At 44.0% G+C, this 22,273-nt stretch overlaps 1 protein-coding gene and 2 long non-coding RNA genes across 5 annotated transcripts; 2 read left to right on the top strand and 1 right to left on the bottom strand.

Moving 5' to 3' along the window:
• Window positions 1-1,156: 1,156 nt before the first annotated feature.
• Window positions 1,157-3,753, top strand: LOC138111293 (uncharacterized). Of its 2 annotated transcripts, none has more exons than XR_011151311.1 (4): window positions 1,157-1,254; window positions 1,360-1,434; window positions 1,970-2,027; window positions 3,695-3,753. It is a non-coding gene; the product is annotated as an uncharacterized lncRNA (long non-coding RNA). The 2 variants fall into 2 exon arrangements; XR_011151310.1 differs by lacking the exon at window positions 3,695-3,753 and adding an exon at window positions 2,634-2,652.
• Window positions 3,754-5,467: 1,714 nt separating this feature from the next.
• Window positions 5,468-21,507, bottom strand: RIC3 (RIC3 acetylcholine receptor chaperone). Of its 2 annotated transcripts, none has more exons than XM_069016810.1 (6): window positions 21,373-21,507; window positions 15,307-15,530; window positions 14,665-14,743; window positions 12,466-12,559; window positions 7,083-7,231; window positions 5,468-5,963 (listed from the first exon to the last, which is right to left on the bottom strand). In XM_069016810.1, exons 1-6 carry the CDS (start codon window positions 21,500-21,502, stop codon window positions 5,476-5,478), a joined length of 1,164 nt encoding a protein of 387 aa, XP_068872911.1. In that variant the 5' UTR covers window positions 21,503-21,507; the 3' UTR covers window positions 5,468-5,475. The 2 variants fall into 2 exon arrangements, with proteins under 2 accessions (XP_068872911.1, XP_068872912.1); XM_069016811.1 differs by having other exon boundaries at window positions 7,083-7,228.
• LOC138111294 (uncharacterized) lies at window positions 5,697-10,986 on the top strand. The gene is made up of 4 exons (XR_011151312.1): window positions 5,697-5,782; window positions 8,521-8,565; window positions 9,808-9,929; window positions 10,523-10,986. It is a non-coding gene; the product is annotated as an uncharacterized lncRNA (long non-coding RNA).
• Window positions 21,508-22,273: the final 766 nt, after the last annotated feature.

The following is a 22,273-nucleotide window of genomic DNA, read 5'->3' as shown; positions in this document are numbered from 1 at the left end:
TGCTTTTACAAATTAAATTTTTTAAAGAAACTCTTTGGTATTCTGGAGTAAATGTGTTTATTTACCAGTATGTGCAATGACTGATTTTTGTATTCTCACATAATTTACCTGGTGTATGTTATAGAGGCTCCAGTGTTTGTGAATACAGAACACTGTGCAGAAATATTAAACTTGTTTGAAACAACGATGTCTTTCCCTACCCAAGGTCAGAAACACCTCAATAAATTACTTCCACTGACTATGGAGTTATTTAACATAAGGAGTTTCCAGTACCATTCGAGCTGTATTTTTCACCATTTCCTCTGTCAGGAACAATATACTTTGGGTAATCTTGCACTTCGGCAGGTGTTTGATCACAACAGAGAGGAGGAGTGGTCTCTGAGCAGTATCTGAGCCATCCCAGGAAAATCACAAGAAAAAGGAGAGGTGTCTATTTGCTCTTTAGGAATCTGTGCCCGCCAAAAAACTGGTGAAGCTCCAAAGTTGAGAAAAATCACTTGACCAGACCAACCTTTCCAGCTGTGTTTGGGACCCTCAGTCTCTCTGATCTGGTGTTGCATTCATTTGCTTTGAAATACGTGGCCAGTATAAAACCATTGAAATATAGATGGTTTTCTAACTCTTACCTGGGTTCTCTTCTCCAGTGTTTGTGATACATGAGGTTAGAAACAGTATTTTTATTAGCATGTGCAAGTAAATATAATGTAAATAGAAGATTATTGCACTGGATTGCTCAGTGTTCTCAAAGGTAAGCATAATTTTCTTATAGCTGGAAAATTAAAAATCCAACATATAGACACTAATTGCTAAGGGAAGGAGTTAGGTCATAAACTTCTTAGATATTTATTTGTTTCCCAACTACTATTTGATAACTAAAGTTCTTTAGAGCATTTTTGGGGCCAGCAGTGATCTTACTTTTTGCTTTTTTCCTGATGCCATGGAATGCCCAAAACGATCTGTAACGATTCTCAAAGCCCATTTGTGGGTTTTAAAATCTAATTTTATCATAATATTTCATTTAACAACATGTGCTGTTTCTTTTAGCTTTAACAAAAAGTACAGCCATTTCATTTGCCAGGTGGGAAGCATCACAAGTAAAGGAGCACGTGCTTTTAATCAGCCTGATTAAATCTTCCAGTGGGCATCCACCTGAGCTTCTATGGCTTTGTTTCAAATTCCCAGCTTTGCTGATGTTCTGACCTATGATTTTGATTCACTTAATAGCAGTTCTCAGAGAATCCTAATTTTGTTCAGGTAAACTCTACTTCAAATTATGAATGATCTCTATTAGAAGGGAGCAGTTAATAAACCTGGACACACATGTGATGGTCCTTTTCTAAAATGACATTTCTGTTTCAGAGGGGGTAAAGCTGAGGCAAAGAGAGAAAAGGAAATGTTATATAAACAAGAGGAATCCCCGTTTGAAGGCTGCTGGTGAGCTGCTGCACGAGGCATGGCTGGCTACATTCAGAGAGCACTTACTGGTCCCTGGGGAGGGGCTGCCAAGGCCATCGACACCTCAGGGCTGAGCTCTTGAGGCTCTCTGACACCACCCAACCAACCTGCATTGGTATCATTCTCTCCTGTCAGTGCTGCAAAGAAATCTGAAGCCTTTAGCTCTGTCACAGGTGTTAAAAGGAGCCCTAATAACTCCTAAGGTGCAAGGGATTAGAGTCCTTGCAAGGCACAGGTAAAAGGGGAGTTCAGCCCTTGTTTTTCATGTAAAAAGGGAGTTCAAGTTACTCTTAGTGCTTGAAACAATTGGAAATAGACCTGGTATTGAAAAGGGGACCCCTTTGGCTGAGGTTTTGCAATCTGGGAGAAAATGTCTGGTACAAAACAGGTATTCCAAGGGCACACAGTAACGCTGTGCCAAGGGGATTGGGCAGCTCCCACCTGGACTGGCAGCTCGGCAGAGCAATGGCCAGCATGAGGAGCTCCTGATGAACAGAAATTCACTCTCCTGCAGTGATGTGGATTATTGGTACGTTTGGAACGACTGCACCTGGCACATTGGAACAACAGTGGTGAGGCCAGACCCGTAATCGGGGCTCCAGCTGCTTCTGAGGGCTGGGTTGATTGGGCTGGGACACGAAACAGGGCTGGGTGGTGACTCTGGATGTGACACAGGCCCGTCCCATGGGCTGCCCCAGCTGTGGTGGGTGGCATTGCCATGGGCATCTCCCCCACCCCAGCACCGAGGGCCAGATGTGAGCAGTTCTGTGGGGGTGGCCCCAGGCCAGCACCCCACCTTGTGGTGCCCAGCATGGCTTAGAGCTGGTGCAGACCAGGGGAATCCAATTAATTTCATTAGAGCAGAGTGTCCCAGAGCCCTGTGGTGGGTGTAGATGCAGTGGGATGCCTGCCCTGTGCTCCTGGGTTTGTGCCTCGTCACGGTTGCAGCGACACCCAGTGAGCACTCATGAGCCTGTGACAATCCAGGGGAAGGGTGTCAGTCTCACTCTGCACTGTGCCCATATCCACAGGAGCTCTTCAAGGTCACCAGCACGTCTCCTACCATTTCCTTGGGATTACTGGGGAATGATTTAAGGGCTTGGCTGAACACTGGGGTGTGGCTGACACTAGATCAGATTGGTCAAAGCCCCAACCAACCTGACCTAGAATGTTTACAGGGGTGGAGCGTCCACACGTCCACACGTTCTCTGGGCCACCTGCTCCAGCACTTCTCCACCCTCATGACCAGAGGCAGCTCCCACAGCCTGCCCTTGTGTGCCGTGGGCCCCAGCTCCTCACCATCTCCAAGGCCTGGGTTGGCCCATACCCCACACATCAGTATCTTTCCTGGGCCGTGGAGACCAAGAGGGGACAGAGGAAACCATAAACACTCACCAAAATTCCAAAAAACAGAGGAAGAAAGAAGTTTTGCTGTTATTTTTTTGGTTTATTGGTTTGTTTTTTTTAAATTTATTTCCCAACATTGAAAGGAATTTCTTATGAAGCAGCTAGAAGGGACCTCCATGTGAAGGCCAGCACTTCTTCCTGGCCGAACTGGCATCTGCTGCTCCTCCAAGGACACAGCTGTCTACATTCTTGCCTTGGTCTGCTAATATTCGTCATGCAAGGCTGACTTCACTCTCCATCAGGGAATGTTGTTGTCCTCAGACTGAAATAACCCCACCTCCAGACCCCAGGAACCTCAGTGGCCCTCTTGGGGACAACTCCTATCGCCTCAGCGCAGCAGCCTGGTGGAAGCCAAGTCAGTTCATGTCCTTTCCCTCTGGCTCAGAGCAGAGGAGATCCAGGAAGGGTGGGGGTAGGAGATAGGAAGGAAGGGCTCGTATCATGCATGGCAATCAACAAAACAATTGTTGATGCTGGGAGATGGAGCAGGTGAGCCAGCAGGACAGGCCCCATGTGGAGGCTGGGACCCATAATATTACCTAGCACATATGCAAAGAAGAAATTCCTAGGGCTCCATGCCTTCATTAAGATCATTTTACTTTTTAAAAAACCTAGTCTCAAATTGTTGATGTTATAGCCTAAAAAACCCCAGGATGTAAGGTGGCACCAGCAAAGCAGGATGTGGGCATGAAAGCTTCTAAAAAGGAAAGTTTCTAAAGTTTCTAAAGCATGTTCCTACTTAAGGGGTCACGGGAGCACAGATGCTGTCACCAAAGTACCAAATAAGGAGGATGACGGCGTTTTCATCCTTGTCTTGTTGCTTATTTTTCAGTCATGCAGGCACGGATTTTGAGCCACCAGAATTCCTGGAAGCAAGCGCGGGATGCTGTCCCTTCCATGTTGGTAATGGTTCTCATGGTGCAAGGGCTGATGCTCCTCCTCCTCCTTCTCCTCCTCCTCCTCTTCCTCCTGCACTGTCGATTGCCATTTCTCAGGCCCAGGGAAAGCGACTCCCTGTTTGGCCGCTGCCAGACACGTCTCTGTGCTGTCCCAGGCAAGGGTGGGCGGCCAGCCAGCTCACTGCTCCGGCTGCTCCCTGGCAGGCCGATGTCCCTGGGCTGCACAGTGTTCCCTGGTGGGCACAGAGCCAAGCTCTGCATGGCCATGACCAGGGAACTGAGGGTGGTGCCACTCATGGCAGAGGGGTGGTTGTGTTCCTCCTCTTCCACTGTCTCCTTAGTCTCCTCCTGGCTCATGCCTTCCTCTTCAGCCATCACTGGAAGGGGCCCAGCTGTCGTCCCTTACAAAGGTGGGCTGCCACCCGCCTCGCTGCTCCGGCTGTTCTTCCTTCCAGACATTCATCAAGGGCCTTGGAGCTGGGTGGGGAGGGGAGCAGCTGCAGAAGGCCCTGCTTCTGTAGTGCCGGGGCACTCAGGGACTGGTGACATCACAAACAGCCAGTGTGGCTGGGCCATGGAGAGTGGCCTAATACATGGGGTTATGTGGGCCTGTGGCCTGAAAAACGCCCAGATACAGGACAAGGAGGAGGGTCATGGGGGCTGAGGGCCCCTTTCCTGGGGCTCATCCTGCCTGCCATGCTGCTTGTACAAGGAAGGCTGTCCCTTGGGCACAGGGACCGCCGACCACCTCCCCTCAGGAGCCCTTGGCTCCAGCACCCTCCTCATCCCATACCTGGGGTTGCCTCAACAAGATGGTGCCAATAACATTCCAGGAGCACAAAAACCTGCAGGTTTCCAGGAAGAAGGAAAAGCCTACCTGCTACCTTCAGTCTGAGGGTCCCCCTCACACTGTTCTCCCCTTTACAGACAAACCTTAACAACAGTTTTTTGGTTTTAGTCTCTAGGGATATTTTTAGTGCTCTCACATGTTGTGGTCCACTTCCTGCAGTCATCTGGGAATTTCACCACAGCTAAGGCAAAGTTAAAGCACAACTCACAGAGCTTCAGTCTTGCTCACACAAGTAACACAACATGGATGAGACTACCATTCCAACAACATGGAATAGCTGGGAAAGGGGCTGTGGGGTAGCATAGGAGCTTTGTGGATTGTAGTGATAGCAGTTTCTCAAGTGTAGAGAGCAATGACAGAGCTGAGAGAGTCACGTGTGTGACTATGACCTGCTCTGCCGACCAGTTAACATTCAGCTAAGAGAAAGAAGGCATATTTTGTCCTTCAGCATCCCAGTAAACTCATGCATATATAAGGATTTGATTAACTCTCCTAACTGATAGCACGCAGATGTTTTTGAAAAAGTCAGAAGAGATATTTGGCTAACTCTGGGATGACAAAGGGCAAAACCAAGGACAGCTCCTTCAGAATGGAAAAGGAACGAGTCACAAATATCTGCTCCAAAATACAACGTTTCAAACATCAAGAACAAAGCACTGTTGGCAACATCATGGTAACCCATGATGAGCGCATGAAAGCAGGCATTGGCTTCCAGTTCAGGCAGATGATGTGACTGGTACCATGAGAATGCAATATGTACAAGGAGATGAACACAGAGAAGTCTTCACTGGGAACAAAAACCACATGGATGGCAGTTTATGACCTCTACCTTTACCAGCTGGATAGCATCCACTGTTGTCCCTATCAATCCAGTACTTTGGTGTTGCGCTTTCTCAGTGTGCCTGTCTCCTCTGAATCACTGACTTTTTGCTTTTCCAGTGCTGCATTTTCATTTTCTGACTCCACAGACAGGTCCTCTTGGCTTGTCTCTTCTACTTCACTGCAGCTCTCTGAGTGGAATCCAGCATTCTCTGCTACGACAGCAGGATCATCGTCACAGCAACAGCAGCACTCCCCAGCACTCTGGCTGTGAGGAAGGTCGCTCTTCTCCTCACTGATGAGAGTTACCTCATCCTTTGTCTGCATTAAATCCTGACCACCCATTCCCATGGTGAGATCACTTAGCAGGGTTTCATCATAAGGATACTCCTCGTCTTCCATGCCCTCCATTCTTTCTGCCAGCTCTTCTGGAGAGGGCTGGCTCAGGTCAGGGTAATCTACAAGGATTGTGTCCTGCTTGCGCTTGAAGCAATCAGAATTGTCGTAGACAGGATAGGTCTCTTCTGGATAACCTTAGGAAAAAAGGGATATGCAGCTTGGAGTATTACCAGCATTTAATAGTCCTGACTTCAGTGGGGGATGCAAAGTTGGCCAGGACAGTTGGTTTTTCTACTGCCAGTGCACATGTCAGCTCTTTACTGCCATGTGCACATCACAGTATTGAATCCATGGCAAGAATGTGCAAAGCATGTCTTCTTGGGAGATGATGGAAAAAATTCACTTATTTTTAGGGAGCCAGGATATCAGCCCTGACTTTCAGGAGTGAAAGCTGAGCTTTGCTGGAAGCTGTGGGGGCTAACAGGTAAAAATGGTGTGTCTTATATCTTTAAATGGATCCTTTGGGGTTTTTTTTTTTGCCTACAGATTGACTGATGCATGGTTTGAACACTTGCTATAAACAGCATTACTTAGACAGCTGAAAAGACAGATACATCACTGACTTTGTGCATTTCATTTTAGAAATAACATCATAAACTTGACTTTATGAACAGAGCTCAAGGCCACTGTTTATGCTTCATATTTTGGATCATTTTTGAAAGCTTTTTAAAAAGCAAGAAATTAAGTCTGCATTTAAAATTATGACAGCGAGCAGCTCAAGATATCTTGAAAACACGTTTATGTAGCAGGTAAACACCACAGAATGGAAAGGACATTAAAATAAATAATTTTTATAAGACAGACTTCCCAGAGTTGACTTTTACAACACTGGAGCAAACAAAGAATGGCTAATCAAAAGTGAAAACTGTAACTTATCTAAAGCATACTGATTCTGATTGCCAGGGGTTTTATGACTGTCAAGAAATCCAGCCCAGCAAAGACAAGGACAGATACAAACCTAGAGCTGCCAAGCCCCAGCAGCACATGGAGCATATGTGAATATTCATATGGCACTTTGGGCAGCAGATAGTGCAGTGTTTACACTAAAAGAAATGCCAGATACCTCAAAATCTATTTTTTTCTATTATGGTTGGGGAAAAAAAAAAAAAAGCCAAGCAACCTCTTGCAAAGTTTTGAACACTGGCTTCTGGAAAGGAAGGATAAAGTTAACCAATGCTTTCAAAGGATCTGGGACTGTGAGGAATCCTTAATCAATTTCTCTTGTAAGGGTAATAAGAAAGGCTCTCACTTACCTTCCCAATCCGCCATGTAAGGAGCTTCCTCAGCTTCCTTCTCGGGAGAGATGTCATCGATGAATTTTCCTTCTTTCATAACTCTAGTAATTTCTCTGAGTTGTTGAAGTAACATTTTTTCCTGGTCTGTTGTAACATTTTGGGTCCTGCTAGCAAACATTAGACACCAGAATTTAGTCCACTGTTACTACAAGCTATGAAAACAGTTTGAACCCAACTGTTTGGTCCGTGCCAGCAGCACAGTCTGGAGAAACCTGTTGAGGAGTGTGACCCATCCTCAACATCTGCTTGTGCTCTGCAATTCACCTGGGTATAATTTATCCCTTCATCCAAAAAGCCTGCGACTTTAAACAGCTAAAGGAAGGCAGGTAAAGCCAATGTGAGAGCAAGATGAAAGTGACACACACAAAAGAGTTATGGTACAAAAGACACTACAGAAATTTCTTGCCTATAAAAGTGTGTTAGGTAAGAATTAGGGTGCAGTGCCTGGTGTGAAGTTTTATAAGGAAATGGAATTCTGAATCTGTGCTACATGTGTAGCTTGTGGGGCTGATCAAAATTTCTCACAGTCATTAGCCTCAAGACTCTGATGATCCCTCATTATGACCACTAAATCTGCAAGCTGGACAGATCATCCTGTCATTATACACAGTCAACAATGCAGCCTGGTGGGGAGACGGCGGGGAAAAATAGGAAGGAAGATTTAAAAATGCAAAGAAGGTGTTACATTTAACTGTAACTTGCCCTTTAGAATTAGAGGGAGAGGACTGAGATTTTTATCAGATTCAAAGCAAACTTTTGACTGGTTCTACACTGCTGAATCTAGTAATACTGCTTAGGCAATACAATTGTTGCTGTAACAAAAATGCTTCCAATAGATAAGATCATGTTGTCATTACATGTTATTTTCTCTGAAAAGAAAAAAAGACTCCTAAAAATCTTAGGGACAAAAAAAGTAGTGTTTGGGGGGGGTGCTCTGCGGTCTGCTAACTCAGTAAGTCGGAATAAGAAAGACACTGGTGGCCACCAGGGGTGCAAATGGTTCTGACCGATGGTGCTTGTTTCACCCTGAGTTTAGAATCATGCTATCTTGAGGTTTAAGTTGTTCTTGAGCAGTAATGCCAGTTCAAGCCACTCCTTCGGCGCCCTTTTGCATCTGGGTTTCAGTCAGGATCTGTTGCCCCCAGTTACTTGGAAAGGGTGGCCCTGGCATGCACAGAATGCTGAACTGTAGGTTGTATGTGAGGTCAGACAGATGGTCTCTGGTGGTCTCTGGTCTGGAAAGCAGACAGATAATCTCCAAGAGCAGATTCACTGAGTAGGCTGCTCAGTGAATCGTAGGGATGAAGAAACAGAGTTTGGCTCCAGGTGGTCAGTATCTATGTGAACCTCATTGTAGTCATCGGAATTCTAATAAGCTTGCCATGTCCATCTTCAGGTTTTCCTCTTACCAACTGCTGGGACTGGAGCAGCACTTCAAGAGGTAGGTACTCTGGTGCCACTCTGCCTATATGGGAAGGATGGTGACACGATGGCTACTCCACCAAGGGCAGCAAAGTCACCCTGGGTTAAAGCCAAGATTAGCTTCCTCCTGCTGGTTGGTGTGATGGTGGTGGAAGTACTGATCCTGGGCTGGATTTTGTGCACAGAGGCAAACACAGGTGGGTGTGTGTGTGTAGCTGAACTTAGGAGCTGGTTTCACTAGCACCTACTCAGATTAAACTGTTTCACTGAGATCACAAGGCAAAACATCACTTCTCTGCATTTCCACCAAGGAGCACTTTGCCCCACGGTGTGAAAAGTTGATATCCCAACACTACATGTAGGTTGCACTGAGTGCCCCCAAGTTGTGCTGGCAATCTCTTCCACAAACAACTGAATGTGTGAGGCAGCATCTTCCCAAAAGCCTGGCTTATGCAGATGTGGAATCTGAGATGTGAACTAAGAGGCCCACAAAAAGGAATGGTTTCATCAGCCTTTGACCAAAGCTGCGACAGCACTGCCAAACTAATCCTCCTTTTACAGACAAAACTGTACCCAATTTGAATATATATCACTTGGATGAAGACAGAGAGGCCTATCTCTTTAGCACATTGGGCAGATAAGCCAGCTCAGATAACAGGATCAATCAATCAGCTGCATCACTGTGGCATTTCATACAGGAAAATGCCTAATATGTGGGATACCCTCATTAGAAAACACTACTGTCTTATTGCAACACAAGGGCTCTGCATTTCAGAGCCCTCCCCCAAATACCTCCCTTAAAAGGCAAATTTCCCTGCAGAGAGGGAGAGACTAAAGGCCATGTTTTATTGTGACTTCATTTAAGGCCTCTGGGATGACTTACTGTAGGATGCTGGCAGTGTATAAGACATCTGGCTGCCTGCATGAGGGAGATTTACCAGGATATCATGAGCTTAGGAATACTAAGAGGATAACAGATGCAGAAGGTTTACAGTGTAAGAAAAGGTCATTATTTTTGCTCTCTGTATTGGTAGCTCCAACACAACTATTACTTTTCATAATGGCAATACTTACACTTTGTAGAGTCCCGAAGTGCTCACTAACAGGTAAAGTAAAGGTTTCTTATTCTTACCCTGAGATTAGAACATTTTCTAAAGAGCCATCATGACTGCAGGGAAAATAATCTAAAATGGCACCTCAGACATGTTAACTGGTATTTTTTTAACTTCATGATCTTAAAATAATCACTATTAATATGCAGCTACATCCCAAAAACTGGTACCCCATGGAGCCTCTCACTCTTCCATATCACCTTTGCTCAGCTTATGATAAAAAGGAAAGTTTTTCCAGTTGACAGCATGGTAAACAGGACTTTAAAAACAGGTAAGTGAGCTGCATTATTTCTACCTCTTACCTAAATACCAGGAATAGAAAATTTTGGTTACGTTGTTGAGGACCTGGCAAGGCAGTTCTTTCTTCCTGTTGCTTTCTTTACCTTGCCTCTTCCTACAACATGCTAGGCCTTATTAGAAGTATCTGTACTTGTACTTTTTGATAGTTTTGCGTTTCTGGAAAGGTGTTTGTCTACTTAAAGGTGTAGCAATTCCAGCTGGTGTGCTAGTTTGGAAGGAGGTCTCCTCAGCTGGTTTGGAGGTTGGTCTTCAAGCCTCCTTTAAAACAAAAAGCAAATCCAAGTTTCTACCTTCTATAACACAGGGCTGGGTAACAGTAGCTATCCCATCTGAGAAAACCAGCTCATAGTATTGAGAGGTCTTCCAGCCTCACTTCACTCAAATGAATTTGAAAGGCAAAGAAATGGAGCAGGGTAAGTCATAGCAAGAAAACAACATGTACGCTTGCTACAAAAGAAAGCAGAATAAAATCACACAGCACAGTTGTATTATTCCTTTGAAACAGGATTTCTTTCCATGGTACAGCATTCTCTGAGAATTAACAATCCTTTCAAATTCATCCAGATTTCAAAAGCAATTTTTTGGAAGAAAATTTCCAAGACTAGAATGTCTTTGGATTCTAAGAATCTGCTGCAGAAGAAATCCAGGATGAATTCGGGAGCAGTTCAGCTGGGAGAATGCTCCTGAGGTACAGTGAGAGGACACTGAGGCACGAGCCCAGCCCTCAGCACTCTGACAAGCACTGTGTGTTATGGTGCCACATCAGGTTTTGTGACAGTGCAGAATATGACCTTCGGTCACTAAAGCTCCACTTGTCCAGCTGGCTGTTGCTTTGCCATACCTGGTGTAACAGGCCATGGTCTCACCTGGGGTGTTCCAGCATTATTTTAGACTTGATACCAGTGATTTCTGTCTCTACTTTTCTGTGTAAGGGTTTCTGTTTAACTGCATATCAATAAATGAAGCTCAGGCCATTTTTACTCTCTTACTCTTTCCTTTTTATTTAAATCTATCAATATCCAGATTGAATAAGCCTAGCTCAGTACTCTGGTCTAACTACACTTCCTAACCAGAGGTTTTATTTTAATAGATTTATCCAGTATTAGTGAAATTAATGAGTAGATTAAGAAAGCTTCAAAGTGTTTGAAAACAGCTATTTGCTCTATCAAGAAGTGCTTTTCCCCTCCTCTTCAAAGAAGCAACATACAAAATTCTTCATTGGATTCAGATTCTCATTTCCCCTGAGACCTTTAGACCCATCTATATAAATAGTCTGGTTGAACAAAGAAGGGAAGTTCTACTAAATAGAGGCTTTGGGCCAGTAACACAGAGTGGAACAAATACTGGATGAGACCCTAAACCGATTTTCTCAGTAAAAAAAAATATCCCATCCTGAGAGTCAGCACAATATCTAGGCAGCTCATAAGCCTGTTTCTGTCAGCTTAGAGGTACGTGTAGGGCATTGTGTCAGCTCTCCAGAACAGAGATGAGTAGCAGTTGAAGCAGGATCCTTCTGTTCCATTAACAAAACCAGGGCAGTTTAGGGGCTCTCCCCCTGGAACCTGGCTGAACATGGGCAAGTTGGGCACCTTGTCACCTTGTCTGCCCAAGACAATACAGGGCACAGCACAAAGTGGGCAAAACTACACTGAGAGAGAAGTCCTTTGAGGCATAAATGAACAAAATGTGCACATTCAGCACAGAATTCCTACAGGGTGGGTTGAAACAGGACTTGGCTGATCCAGACAAAGTTAACATGATTTACAACCACAGCAGCTCTCACCTTCATATTTATGGTATTTCAGTTTTCAAACACTGCAGTTGTGCAGTGGATCTGTTCTTTTTACTCCTTATGAAAAACATAGATGTGTTCCCAGTGCTTCTTTGTAATGTAGACTGGTGATATCAGATTTGTAGGAAACATTTATAAACATAATAAAATTTTGAATGCCAATTTTACAACCCTTTGTCTTTTATACTTAGAAGCAAATGCATGAATTTACTGCTCACAGGGTGGAACTAAGTTATGTAATCAAATTATCATGCAATTCTGCCTTAAAGAAATATTTTATGGTTATTCTAACAGGAATTGACATAGATTATAACAGAATTTCAATTTAGGAAAATAATCCATAGAACTGGAAAAGAATGATTCAGGATATTACTTTGGTCACGTAAAACAGGTTGTTTTATGTACTTTAATGTAGATGGTTTATCTTCTGTTTACACATACCTGTCATTTTCTTCCAAATAACACTCGGTACAAAGGGAGGAAATAGAGATAGTTGCTTTTCTGCTTAAGGAAAATGAAGTTCGAAAAAATTATTTATTTTATATATAGATGCTGAAAAGAGAAAAACTGCAGAACAAGAATTGTGACGTGTAGAATCAAACTTCTATAATTTGAAGTAGCAACAATAATGCTATTTTAATATAGAGAATGCAAGAAAGGTTAATTTCTAATCAGAGTAGAATCTCTTTTTTAAATGCTGTAATTTGAAACACACCTGTCATACATAGGTCCTACTCTGTTGATTAATTTTTCCATAGCTTCTTCTGTCTCTCTGAGTCTTTCCTGGAGCTGAGTGAGTTCATAGTCAGCTGTAAAACAAACAAAAAAAATCCCAAGATCTGTCAGTAGGAGCTTTGAAAATGTATCCCTGTCCCATTATCACAGGTAGCAAATGCTGTACCAAACCAAACTGGCTGTGAGGAAACTAAAACATTCAGCTGAGGGAGTTCTACCTACTTTTCCTGGCCTAAGAAGGTGAAGAATATTACCAGTGGTGATAGGACACACAGAAAGAACCTTCTTTCAAATGTTCCCAACCTATCTCCCAATAAGCAGAGTGAGTGGGCCACTGGAAATGCCCTGGAGATTACAGTTTAAGGAAAGAAAACACCGTGGGGGTTTTTGTGTGTTTGGTTGGCTGTTTTTTTCCTGTCTCCTGCAGAATTAATAGTTCACATGGAATTTCCCTCTTAAGACATGGAAGCAGAAACAAGAGGTCATTTGAACATTTTCTAATGAGTCCAATGTTTGAGAAGCCACTTCTCTCTCAAAGAGAATGAAGTTCATGGGCTTGATGGCTTGAATCCAGCCCTGCCCAGGTGTGCCAGGCTTGCTGGGATGATTAACAGTGAGCCCATGGTGTCCGCCTGGGGAGCAAAGCTGTGCTTGCACCTTTCTTTAAAAATGTGGCCAGACTATTGTGGCCACAGTACAATAGCAGACACAATGCAGGAACACCCAAACTGGCTTTTTGAAAGCATTGACAGTCAAGGTGCAGCAGCATGGATGCCAAAAAAAATGCTTGAACTCCTTGTTGGGCTTCTGTAGCTCGTGCTCAAAATCCTACAGCTGAGACTCCATTGCTCCCCACTGCAGGACAAAATGAAACCAGCCTAGGTGAATGAAATATTCAGCTGCTTCAGGCACACCCATTTGAGCAGCACAAAGGCACAATGGAACTTCACCGAAGTAGGAATGGAGAAATCCATCCACAAACATCCTGGTTTTAGAAAGATCTCTATTCTGCAACACTGATGTCATTATTTTGCATGTCTGAGACTTTAAAGGAAGGGAAACTGGCAAAGAGAAAGGAAGTTATTTCCTCCAAGTCACTGTGTAAATGGTGACTCAATCTCCAGGTTCCAAATGTAGTGACCTGTCCCCTGCTCTGCTACAGCTTGCCATGAATGCTTTAGGAATATAAATTAAGAGCTCTAGGAAAAGGCACAAGAATTTTCACCGTTAGTTCCTTGGGATATAATGATGGCAAAATTAACTTACTGCAAAGTTACTTTCTCTTACCAAGCATCAGAGAAAAAAATACAATTACCATTGCTAATATATTGCCCAAAATTGCCAGGCACAATGCAGTACAAGTGCACTGGAGACACAATCTACAGCACTGAGTACATTAGGTATTCCTAATGCGTGCATTAATGTCAAGATAATTGCAGCTATGTTAAGAGAATTACCTTCCTGCTACCACTTTCTATAAAGCCCTAAGTACTTTTCTTTCCTATTACAGTTTAGCCAGCTAAACACAACACATTTAAATGCTGTAATGGTAACTACTCTTCCAATTCTCAGTAATAAGCTTATTAATTTATCTAATAAGTGCCTACAAATACTTGAATCTATCTCAACAATGTTTAGGTAAAATCAAATTAACATTTCAGAATATTATTTGCTCTCTTTATTGCATGCATGAGAACTGTGCATTGCAGAACAAGGAAAAGGACAAATTAGGGAAGTGCCTGATGATGGCTAAGAATTCACCAATTCAAAAAACTGAAACTAGCTTTTATGGTATCTTTCTATGCTCTTACTAGACTATTAGGGATTATAGAATAATTTCAGCTGGACATGCTATTATCCATTTTTAATCATCAGCGATACAGCTTTTCAGCAAATCCGTGCAGTTAATTCAGCAAACCTCACGAAAAGCCATTCCTTCCAGAGGGGCTTGGGATCAGGCTGCTATCACAGCCTCGCTGGCTGAATGAGATGAGAAAGTGACAGTGCAATAGTCTTTTTAACTCTTGCTCATTCCAGCACAGAAGATCATGCAGGTTTTTTGGTTTTTTTTGGGGGGAGAGAACATCAGTTTTTTTACAGTGCACCCAGAACTTGAAGAACCCTGTTGGCCCCTTACAGAGTCAACAGGTGCACAGATACAACTCAGAGTCACACTCACTGATTTTCCTCTTCATGTTCCCAGGTGTAGCAGTAGGGCATTTCCGCTCTGCAGGAGTGGTTCTTCCCTTGGAAGCCAGCTGATGAGGAAGAAAACATGGCCCTTCTATGAGTTACAACAACAGTAATAGGTAAGCCCCAGAGGCAATGGAAAAAAATACAGAAAACTGAAGTATGCCAGAAGGCAGCCCCAGAAAAGCACACCCAGCTGCAAAACCATGACAGATGCCCGGGAGATTTTGCCAGCTGAAAACTCCTATAAGACTCTTGGAACAAATGACAGCATGTGACATATATAGCACATATAATATGTAGCCACTTAAAACAGGGAAAAGAATACTATGCTTATGTCCAAAATTAATCTAACATTGCTCTAGATATGCACATTTTCCCAGGGAAAAAAAAATCCTTTAAAAAACTGTAAGAGGTCAGAGGCCAATGCAGGATCAGAGAAATCCTTCTCTGCATTCTTAGCTACAGTCTTTGCAACAGCAAAACTCACAGCATATGCCAATCTTTTGGCCACCAGGCAAAGGTTCAGCATAAGCATTTTTTTGAGCAGAGCTGAAATGGAACAAGGTACTGAAATGAGAGCATAATTTTTTTTTCCCCAAAGTGACTTTTCACTTTATGTTGGTCTTACCTTAAATAAAATGTACAGGATATATAAGAAGATGCCAAATCCATATATAGGGATAATCTGTCCCACAAGACCTCTCCCAGTTCCACCAGTGCTTCCACTACCACCTCCACCTGCCTTGGCTTTGGCAACTGCTTCAGTAAGGTGAGACCTTGGAAAATGAGGAACAGCTCGGCTGTCGGGAATGGCGTGGGAATGCATCCTCGGAGGAAAGCGACCGAGCTTCCCTGCAAAAAAACCCACAATGATCATTTCCCTCCAGGTACTTTCCACCCTTTTACACGTAGCATAAACCTGCAGCAGTGCAAGTGACCTCTTTTCTCTGCTTGTAAATTCACCACCACTGATGAATAAGTAACTTGTTGGACTAAATCTGTAAACTCAGTCCTCAGTCTCTTGTGATGTGCAGTGCTGAGAGTCAGGTTTTACTTAAGGCCATTTACTCCTAGCAATTTTATTCCTACACCATTAAGAGTAGAATCACACAATTAAAATCTCTTGATTTTAAGCAGAGGAAGAGCTGGCAGGACAATTAATAAAACATGGACTTTAACAGGCATATTCTTGTCCAAATAGCTGATGGATCAGCATCTCCAGCAGGATGAAATGCCAAATTCCTGCTTGTTTCTCTCCTCAAAGCCCCCCTAAAACATATCATTTTTTCCACTGTGAGCCTCATCTTTCAATTTTGCTCAAAGGCATATAAATGTGTAAATGTATTAATGTCTAAATCATTATCCACTTAACACTCTGACGCACGACTGCAGTGTTTGCCCAGCAGAGACTTTTGGCTATTGCCATAAGAAATAGTATTTTATCTGATTTTACCAAGCCAGTAATGAAAGATTAAGAAAAGTGGTGTTACCTCAAGCTGTTCTCCTTAAAATGTCTAAGGTAAAGTAATGTAAGAAAGGAGATTGAATATAGCCCAGGACATATTATCTTTGGCATTTTATAGGGAAAAAAAATTAGAGGTTTCTAACCTTTCTAGGCAGAGCTAATTTAACACAAGAAAGGAGAGCAAGCATAAATGGATGTACAGATGCTAGAGGAAGACTGCAGAGAGCCTGAAACAGTGCTGCAGATGATTTCATGCAACTGAAAGGTGCAAGAACCTCAATAAATGTAAGCTCATGCATGATTCCATTTTCTTGCTGCCATCGATTCAACAATTTTGCTGTGAAATTCACTATTTTACTCCTTTGTGTAGTTGACATCCTGCTTTCCATCTCCATATCCAGCTTGGACATGCACCTGCACTCCCTTCCACAGACTGGTGCTGAGCTGAATTACTCAGTTACTCTGCCAGGGAATCTGGTGGCAAGAGGCGCTGGTGGAAGCACCAGAGTCAGCAGTTGCCAGGCTGGCCTGCAGCTCACTCCCTGATCCCAGCTGGAAAACTCCCCCTCCCTGGTACACATGCTGCTGCCTGTGCTTGCAGAAAGAAAAAGAAAAGCAGGTTTGAAGCAGCACTGAAAAGAACTAACTTTACTTCTGCGAGTACACAGCTGCAAATACTTTTATAAGACACAAGAGAACCACTGAATTAACATTTGGTCTTGCTAGGAAACACCATCATAGGCAGCTAAATTCCTGAGCACAGAAAATTGCAGTAAACACTTATTAGGATGTGCTATCAATAATTCATGAAGTTCCACTATTAAAAACACATTTTTCTTAGCAGATGATAGCACACATTCCGTGAGTTCTTTAGTGTTAACTGCCAGGGTACGGCACCACTGACCAAACCCACTCCCAGATTAGCTTAACTTCGAGGAAGCTGTTATCATGCACTTAAATTTTAGTGAATTATTCAAAGTCTGTCATGGAAAGCAAGCATCTTATTTACAAGAAAGTCCCCCTGCTCTAGCAGCAATGCCCTGTAGCAGTAGGTCACTGTGGAAACGAGCGTGATGTCGTGCAGAGAGCAGTATCACTGAGGTGGGGATGAAGCAGCAGGGTAGGTAAACATTTGTAAAACATCTTATGCAAATATTATTTATTGAAGAAAAAAAAGAGATATTAAGAGAGCAGAAAATAATTGACAAAGGTGAAACTGCATTTAAGGTGAATAGTTTTCTAAATTATCCACAAGGCCTCGATTGTGCTTTAAAATATTCAATTCAATTAAATATAATCAGGCCAAGGGGACAGACACTAGACATTTCATTACCAAAATAATTTCAAAGGGGAATTTCATGGCTCCTACTTATAAACCAACCCTGTTGATTTTACACTTCTATAATTATTTCCTTAATAAACAAATACTATCTTCCATAGTTTTTTATTGTGAAGAACCCATGCAAATTACAGAGGAAATGGAGGGCACAGGCAACTTGAAAGCAACATACACACAAAGCTCTTAAATGCATGGTACATAAATGGAAAATGTAACGATTTGGGTGCCACCGTGACTCGACTTGAACAACATTCCACATTTCCAAGGATGAAACAAACCACTTTCAAATGGAGACAACAACACACTCTCCATCAAGAAAATCAAGTGACACTTGATGAGCACAGAAGGGCCCTTACTCTGTGCTCATAATAAACCAAACAGAAAGCCCCAAGAACAGACAAACGTGACAGTGGGATACAGAACTATCCTACTGCCTCAGAAATGTAAATTCCAGTCCTCCAACCTATCTTTAAACTACTCTGACTCCCACATTTAGGGATGTTTAGGTGCTATTTACATTTTCCTGATAAAACCACCCCTTTTTCAGATAATCATAGGAATCAGAAGTGAAATTCACTTCTGTGCAATCCAAAACTCAGAAATTTTGCACGTTTTTCTCCCCTGCTGTGCTGGACTTGCTATTTAAAGGAGATGTGTCCTCTAAGGAAAGCTTTTGCTAAGTAGGCTCTGCAGGACCTCCCCCTCTGGTGAAAGCCAATAAAGACTCATTCATACTGCTGCCTTCACTTCAGGACACTTGAGTCAATCTTTAGCCCCTCTCAGCAGTGCATTTTCATAAACTATTTATTTCCTCCCTCTCTCTGTCCAATTAGACGAGTTACCTGTAAGTTCTGAAGCTGCAAGCAGCAACATACAGCAAGACACAGTGACTCCATGATGATGCAACTTTATGTTGTCTAGACAAAATGTCCTTCTGGGTTTACTTGCGTGTTTGGTGTAACAGCTTAGAATAATCTGTACAGAAACTGTTTTCTTGACATTTAACCAAATTCTCTTTCAAGCCAGTCTATAATTCACCTTATACACTATATTCTACTGCTATTCTCCACCCCCTAATTTCTCCAACACGTCTGCCCACAGAAAGCCCAAGTAATTATCCCCTTTTCTAACACTACCAGCTCAGTTTTATGCACCACAATATAAAAAAGACATTAGGCTATCAGAGAGTGCCCAAAGGAGGGCCACGAGCATGGCGAAGGGTCTGGAGGAAAAATCTTCATTTTCTTCAAGACACCAGCAGGCAACTGATGTGTGCATTGCACAAATTGAAGCTGAGCAGAGGAGTTACCTGAAGTGCCATATATTTTTTTTTTTTTTTTTGCAAAGCTGATGAAACTTGACTGTTCACAAGAATGCAGGGCTTGCTACTGCCATGGAGCTGTAAGGTTTTTCTGAAACTGCCGGCTTAGAGAGTAGCTTTACAAAATGCGTGGCATGTATTTATGAACACTAGACTTAAAATGTACCTTTTAAACAGCAAGTAGGTCCCCTTTTTGTTCCTCTTTAACAAAAGATAAACCTTCTAATGCCTGTCTATGAAGTCAGCAAGGAATGTGATACAAACACAGTAAGTTCTTTAAGTAAGCTTTGTCATATACTTGAAATTATTACTGTGAAAAAGAACAGCATTCCTGCCTGGAAGATAATATTAACTTCTATAGTTCTGTGGTCACCATTTCCCTAAAAGAGACATCTGAAAATGGCTTTATTAGAGAAAGTGCCATTTCCATGCTTAAAGCCTGTTTCGATAAAAAGCCTTCTGGTAACACTGAGTTCTAACAAATGGTACTAAACTTTAAGCATGTTTTATTCAGAGACATTTTGCCCCCAAGACTACAATAAACACTTTATTAACTTCAAGAATGACATGATTACCTCAAGCCCCTGAAACTCCTGTCAGGTAACTGCAGTAATCAGTGCACCAAAGAGGATGACTATGACAGACATGAATTGAGCAGTTCAATCAAGATTTATTCTTCCAGTAAAAAAAAAATAACTTCAGGTGAAATAAATTTTGGTCTACAGAGCAGGTGTAATGAAATCCTTGCTATCAAGCTAAAAATATGGACTATAAACTCTCATCTGGAACTGATCAGCTGAGGAGAGTTGTTACATCCTCAGCCAAAGACAGGTGCTGCAGTCCAACAGGGAAGCAGTGCTGGGTGCTCGTGCTGCACCAGGCACACACTGATCTGTGCTGTCCTGTGATCTCTGCAAGAATGATGGAAAGTATTTATAATACTGAGCATGGAAAGAGAAATGCTCCCTATTCTAAGCATTTAACTGCAGCTGTGATTAAACACCCTATCACAGCACTGCTCAAGGCCAGCTGTGCTACAACAGGTACAAGCATCATTCATTAGCCAGACGGCACTGAAAATAACCGGGACAAAAATTTGTTGCTGGGTTTTTCCAAGCTAGTTTCTCTGTCAGATCAACCTGCAGCCAAAGAGAGGAGCACCACAACACTGACAACTGCCAAGGCCTGCACTGCTGTGGGAAAAGTGTGTGAAATTCCAGCATCCTGTACCACTGTGCGATCAGCTGGGAGCTGAGCAGGGGCAGAGCTAATGGGGAGCCAGGTACCACCTCCCACGATATCTGCTCCCATCCCGGATGGCTGCTGGGCTTTTATGGGGCCCTGCACTGTGCCCTCACAGTACTGCTCTTGATGTGCTGCCAAAAACTCAGCTCCATTTCAGGTTTTCAGTGTGAGGACATTCTGCAATGGAACTATAAACCTGTAGATCTGCAGTGCTGACCAAGGTATTTTCAAGTTCTTAAAGACCAAAAATACACATGGTAACCATGAAAGTGCTGTTGTGGCATGGAAATCCTATATTTGGCTTCAACGTAACATTGTTTTAGCAGTGACTTCAGCCTGAACGTCCTTAGAAAACCCTGAAATGAAATACTAAATGAAATCCATGTCACTGAAGTGTGCAGACATGGGAGAAGCAGGCTGTTGGAGGGATGCACAGAACACTGTCACTGAACACGAGTCCCTGTGGGACAGCATCCAGAAGAACCTGTAAGCTCTCCGTGCTTCCACCAGCCTCATCTGTGGTGTGCAGGCAGCCCTGGGCAAAACTCCTTCTCTACCAAGACTTGGGGTTATGAGACCAGCTACTTTTGTGAAGTGCCTTGGGGAAAGAAAGCCCTACAGTAAAAGGCAATGGGCATAAAAAGGATGGGAGATGCTTGTATGAACCCGTTCCTTAAGAACTTAAGATAGGACATGCAGAGTGGGAGGGCAGGCAGGAAGGACACAGCTGGGGGGCTGCACGGACAGGACATGAGCCTAAAATGAGCCATCACATGCCCACAACATTATGAGAATCTGGTGCATGAAAACAAAAGTTTAAAACGTTGGCGTTAGGAAACGGAACAATGAAGGCGATTCAAATGAATTTTTATTTCATATGCAACAACAAAAGCATTCCGTACAGAAAGTAACAAAATAATGAAGGGATGTATTGCCAAGAAAAACAGAACAAACAAAATAAGCGGAATGAGTAGGTCACTTTTCGGAAGCTTTAATACCCCACACATAAATAAAATTGGAAGATTTTAAACTATTAAAAAAAAAAAAAAAAAAAAAGAAAGTAGATCACAGCGGTAACCACGGATGAATCCTCCGCCACTCCACACGTCGCTAAGGGAGGAGCGCGGGGGAGTGACGCGCGAAGGGGGAACTAGGCTACGTTTCCATACCAGGCGGCGGAGCTCCCTGCGTGCGGCCCCGGCCCCTCACGGAGCCCCCACAGCGCGCCCGCCCCGGCCTCACCCCGAGACGCTGCCCGAGCGGGACCGCGCCCTGCCGGGCCGGGGAGGGACAAGGGGGGCGGTGGCGAGGAGCGGCCTCTTACCCTCGGGCGGCGCGGCGCCGGGCTCCTGCCTGCCGCCGGCCCGGGGCAGGAAGGTGCGCGGCAGGAGGAGGGAGACGCAGAGCACCAGGCAGGACACGGCGGCCACCCGGCAGCACGTCCAAGCCGCCATGGCGGGGTCGCGCGCCACCCGCCCGCGGGCTGTGCGCAGGCGCGCGCAGGCGCCGCGCGGGAGCCTGAGGGGAGCGCGGGGGGCCGGAGGGGAACGCCTTGGAAACGCGTTGGGATTGCAGGGCCTGGGCCGGGCCGGGGCCGCGAGGAAAAGCCCTCAGCCTCAGACAGGCAGAACAGGGGCGAAGCGGACACAGGGTTCCCTTCTTGTCCTTCCAGTGCCTGAAGGGAACCTGCAAGAAAGATGGAGGGGGATTGTTTACGTGTGGTAACAAGACCAGGGGGAATGGCTTCAAACTGAAAGAGAGTAGGCTTAGATTAGATATTAGGAAAAAAATTCTTCACTGTGAGGGGCGTGAGGTACTGGAGCAGGCTGCCGAGGGAAGTTGTGGGTGCCCCATCCCTGGAAAGGTTCAAGGCCAGGTTGGATGGAGCTCTGAGTAACTTGGCCTATGGGAAAGGTGTCTCTGCTGTCAGGAAAATCCACAAGCACCTAAGAGGAAAGCTGATGTCTTTACAAAGAATGTGATGGGTGAAGGTATGGTGTTAACGTCTTTGAAATGGGGTTTAATGTCTACTGACTCTGGGCAGCAGGTTTGTGGCAGAGCCCGCACAGCTTGGCTCCTGAGACAGACACGGGTCTGCACAAGCCTGAACTTCTGCGCTTTGGGGTAAAACAGTAGGTTCCAGGGGGATAGATGGGGTGGGCGGTGCGGGAAGGCTGTACCTTCCCTGTACCCCAGCCCGTGGGGCAAGGAAGAGGGCACCACGC

The sequence above is a fragment of the Aphelocoma coerulescens genome, chromosome 5 (assembly GCF_041296385.1).
Source record: "Aphelocoma coerulescens isolate FSJ_1873_10779 chromosome 5, UR_Acoe_1.0, whole genome shotgun sequence".
Lineage (NCBI taxonomy): Eukaryota > Metazoa > Chordata > Aves > Passeriformes > Corvidae > Aphelocoma > Aphelocoma coerulescens.
The sequence above is the reverse complement of the archived record's forward strand: the minus strand, read 5'-3'. Positions and strand labels throughout refer to the sequence as shown.

Excerpts from the sequence above, each read along its gene's own strand:
- RIC3 (XM_069016810.1), bottom strand. The coding sequence starts at position 21,502 with ATGGCGGCTTGGACGTGCTGCCGGGTGGCCGCCGTGTCCTGCCTGGTG. Across the intron at positions 14,744-15,306 it reads TCCTGTACATTTTATTTAAG|CTGGCTTCCAAGGGAAGAAC; the intron begins GTAAGACCAACA and ends CTTCCTCATCAG. Across the intron at positions 7,232-12,465 it reads GTAGGACCTATGTATGACAG|CAGGACCCAAAATGTTACAA; the intron begins GTGTGTTTCAAA and ends AATGTTTGCTAG.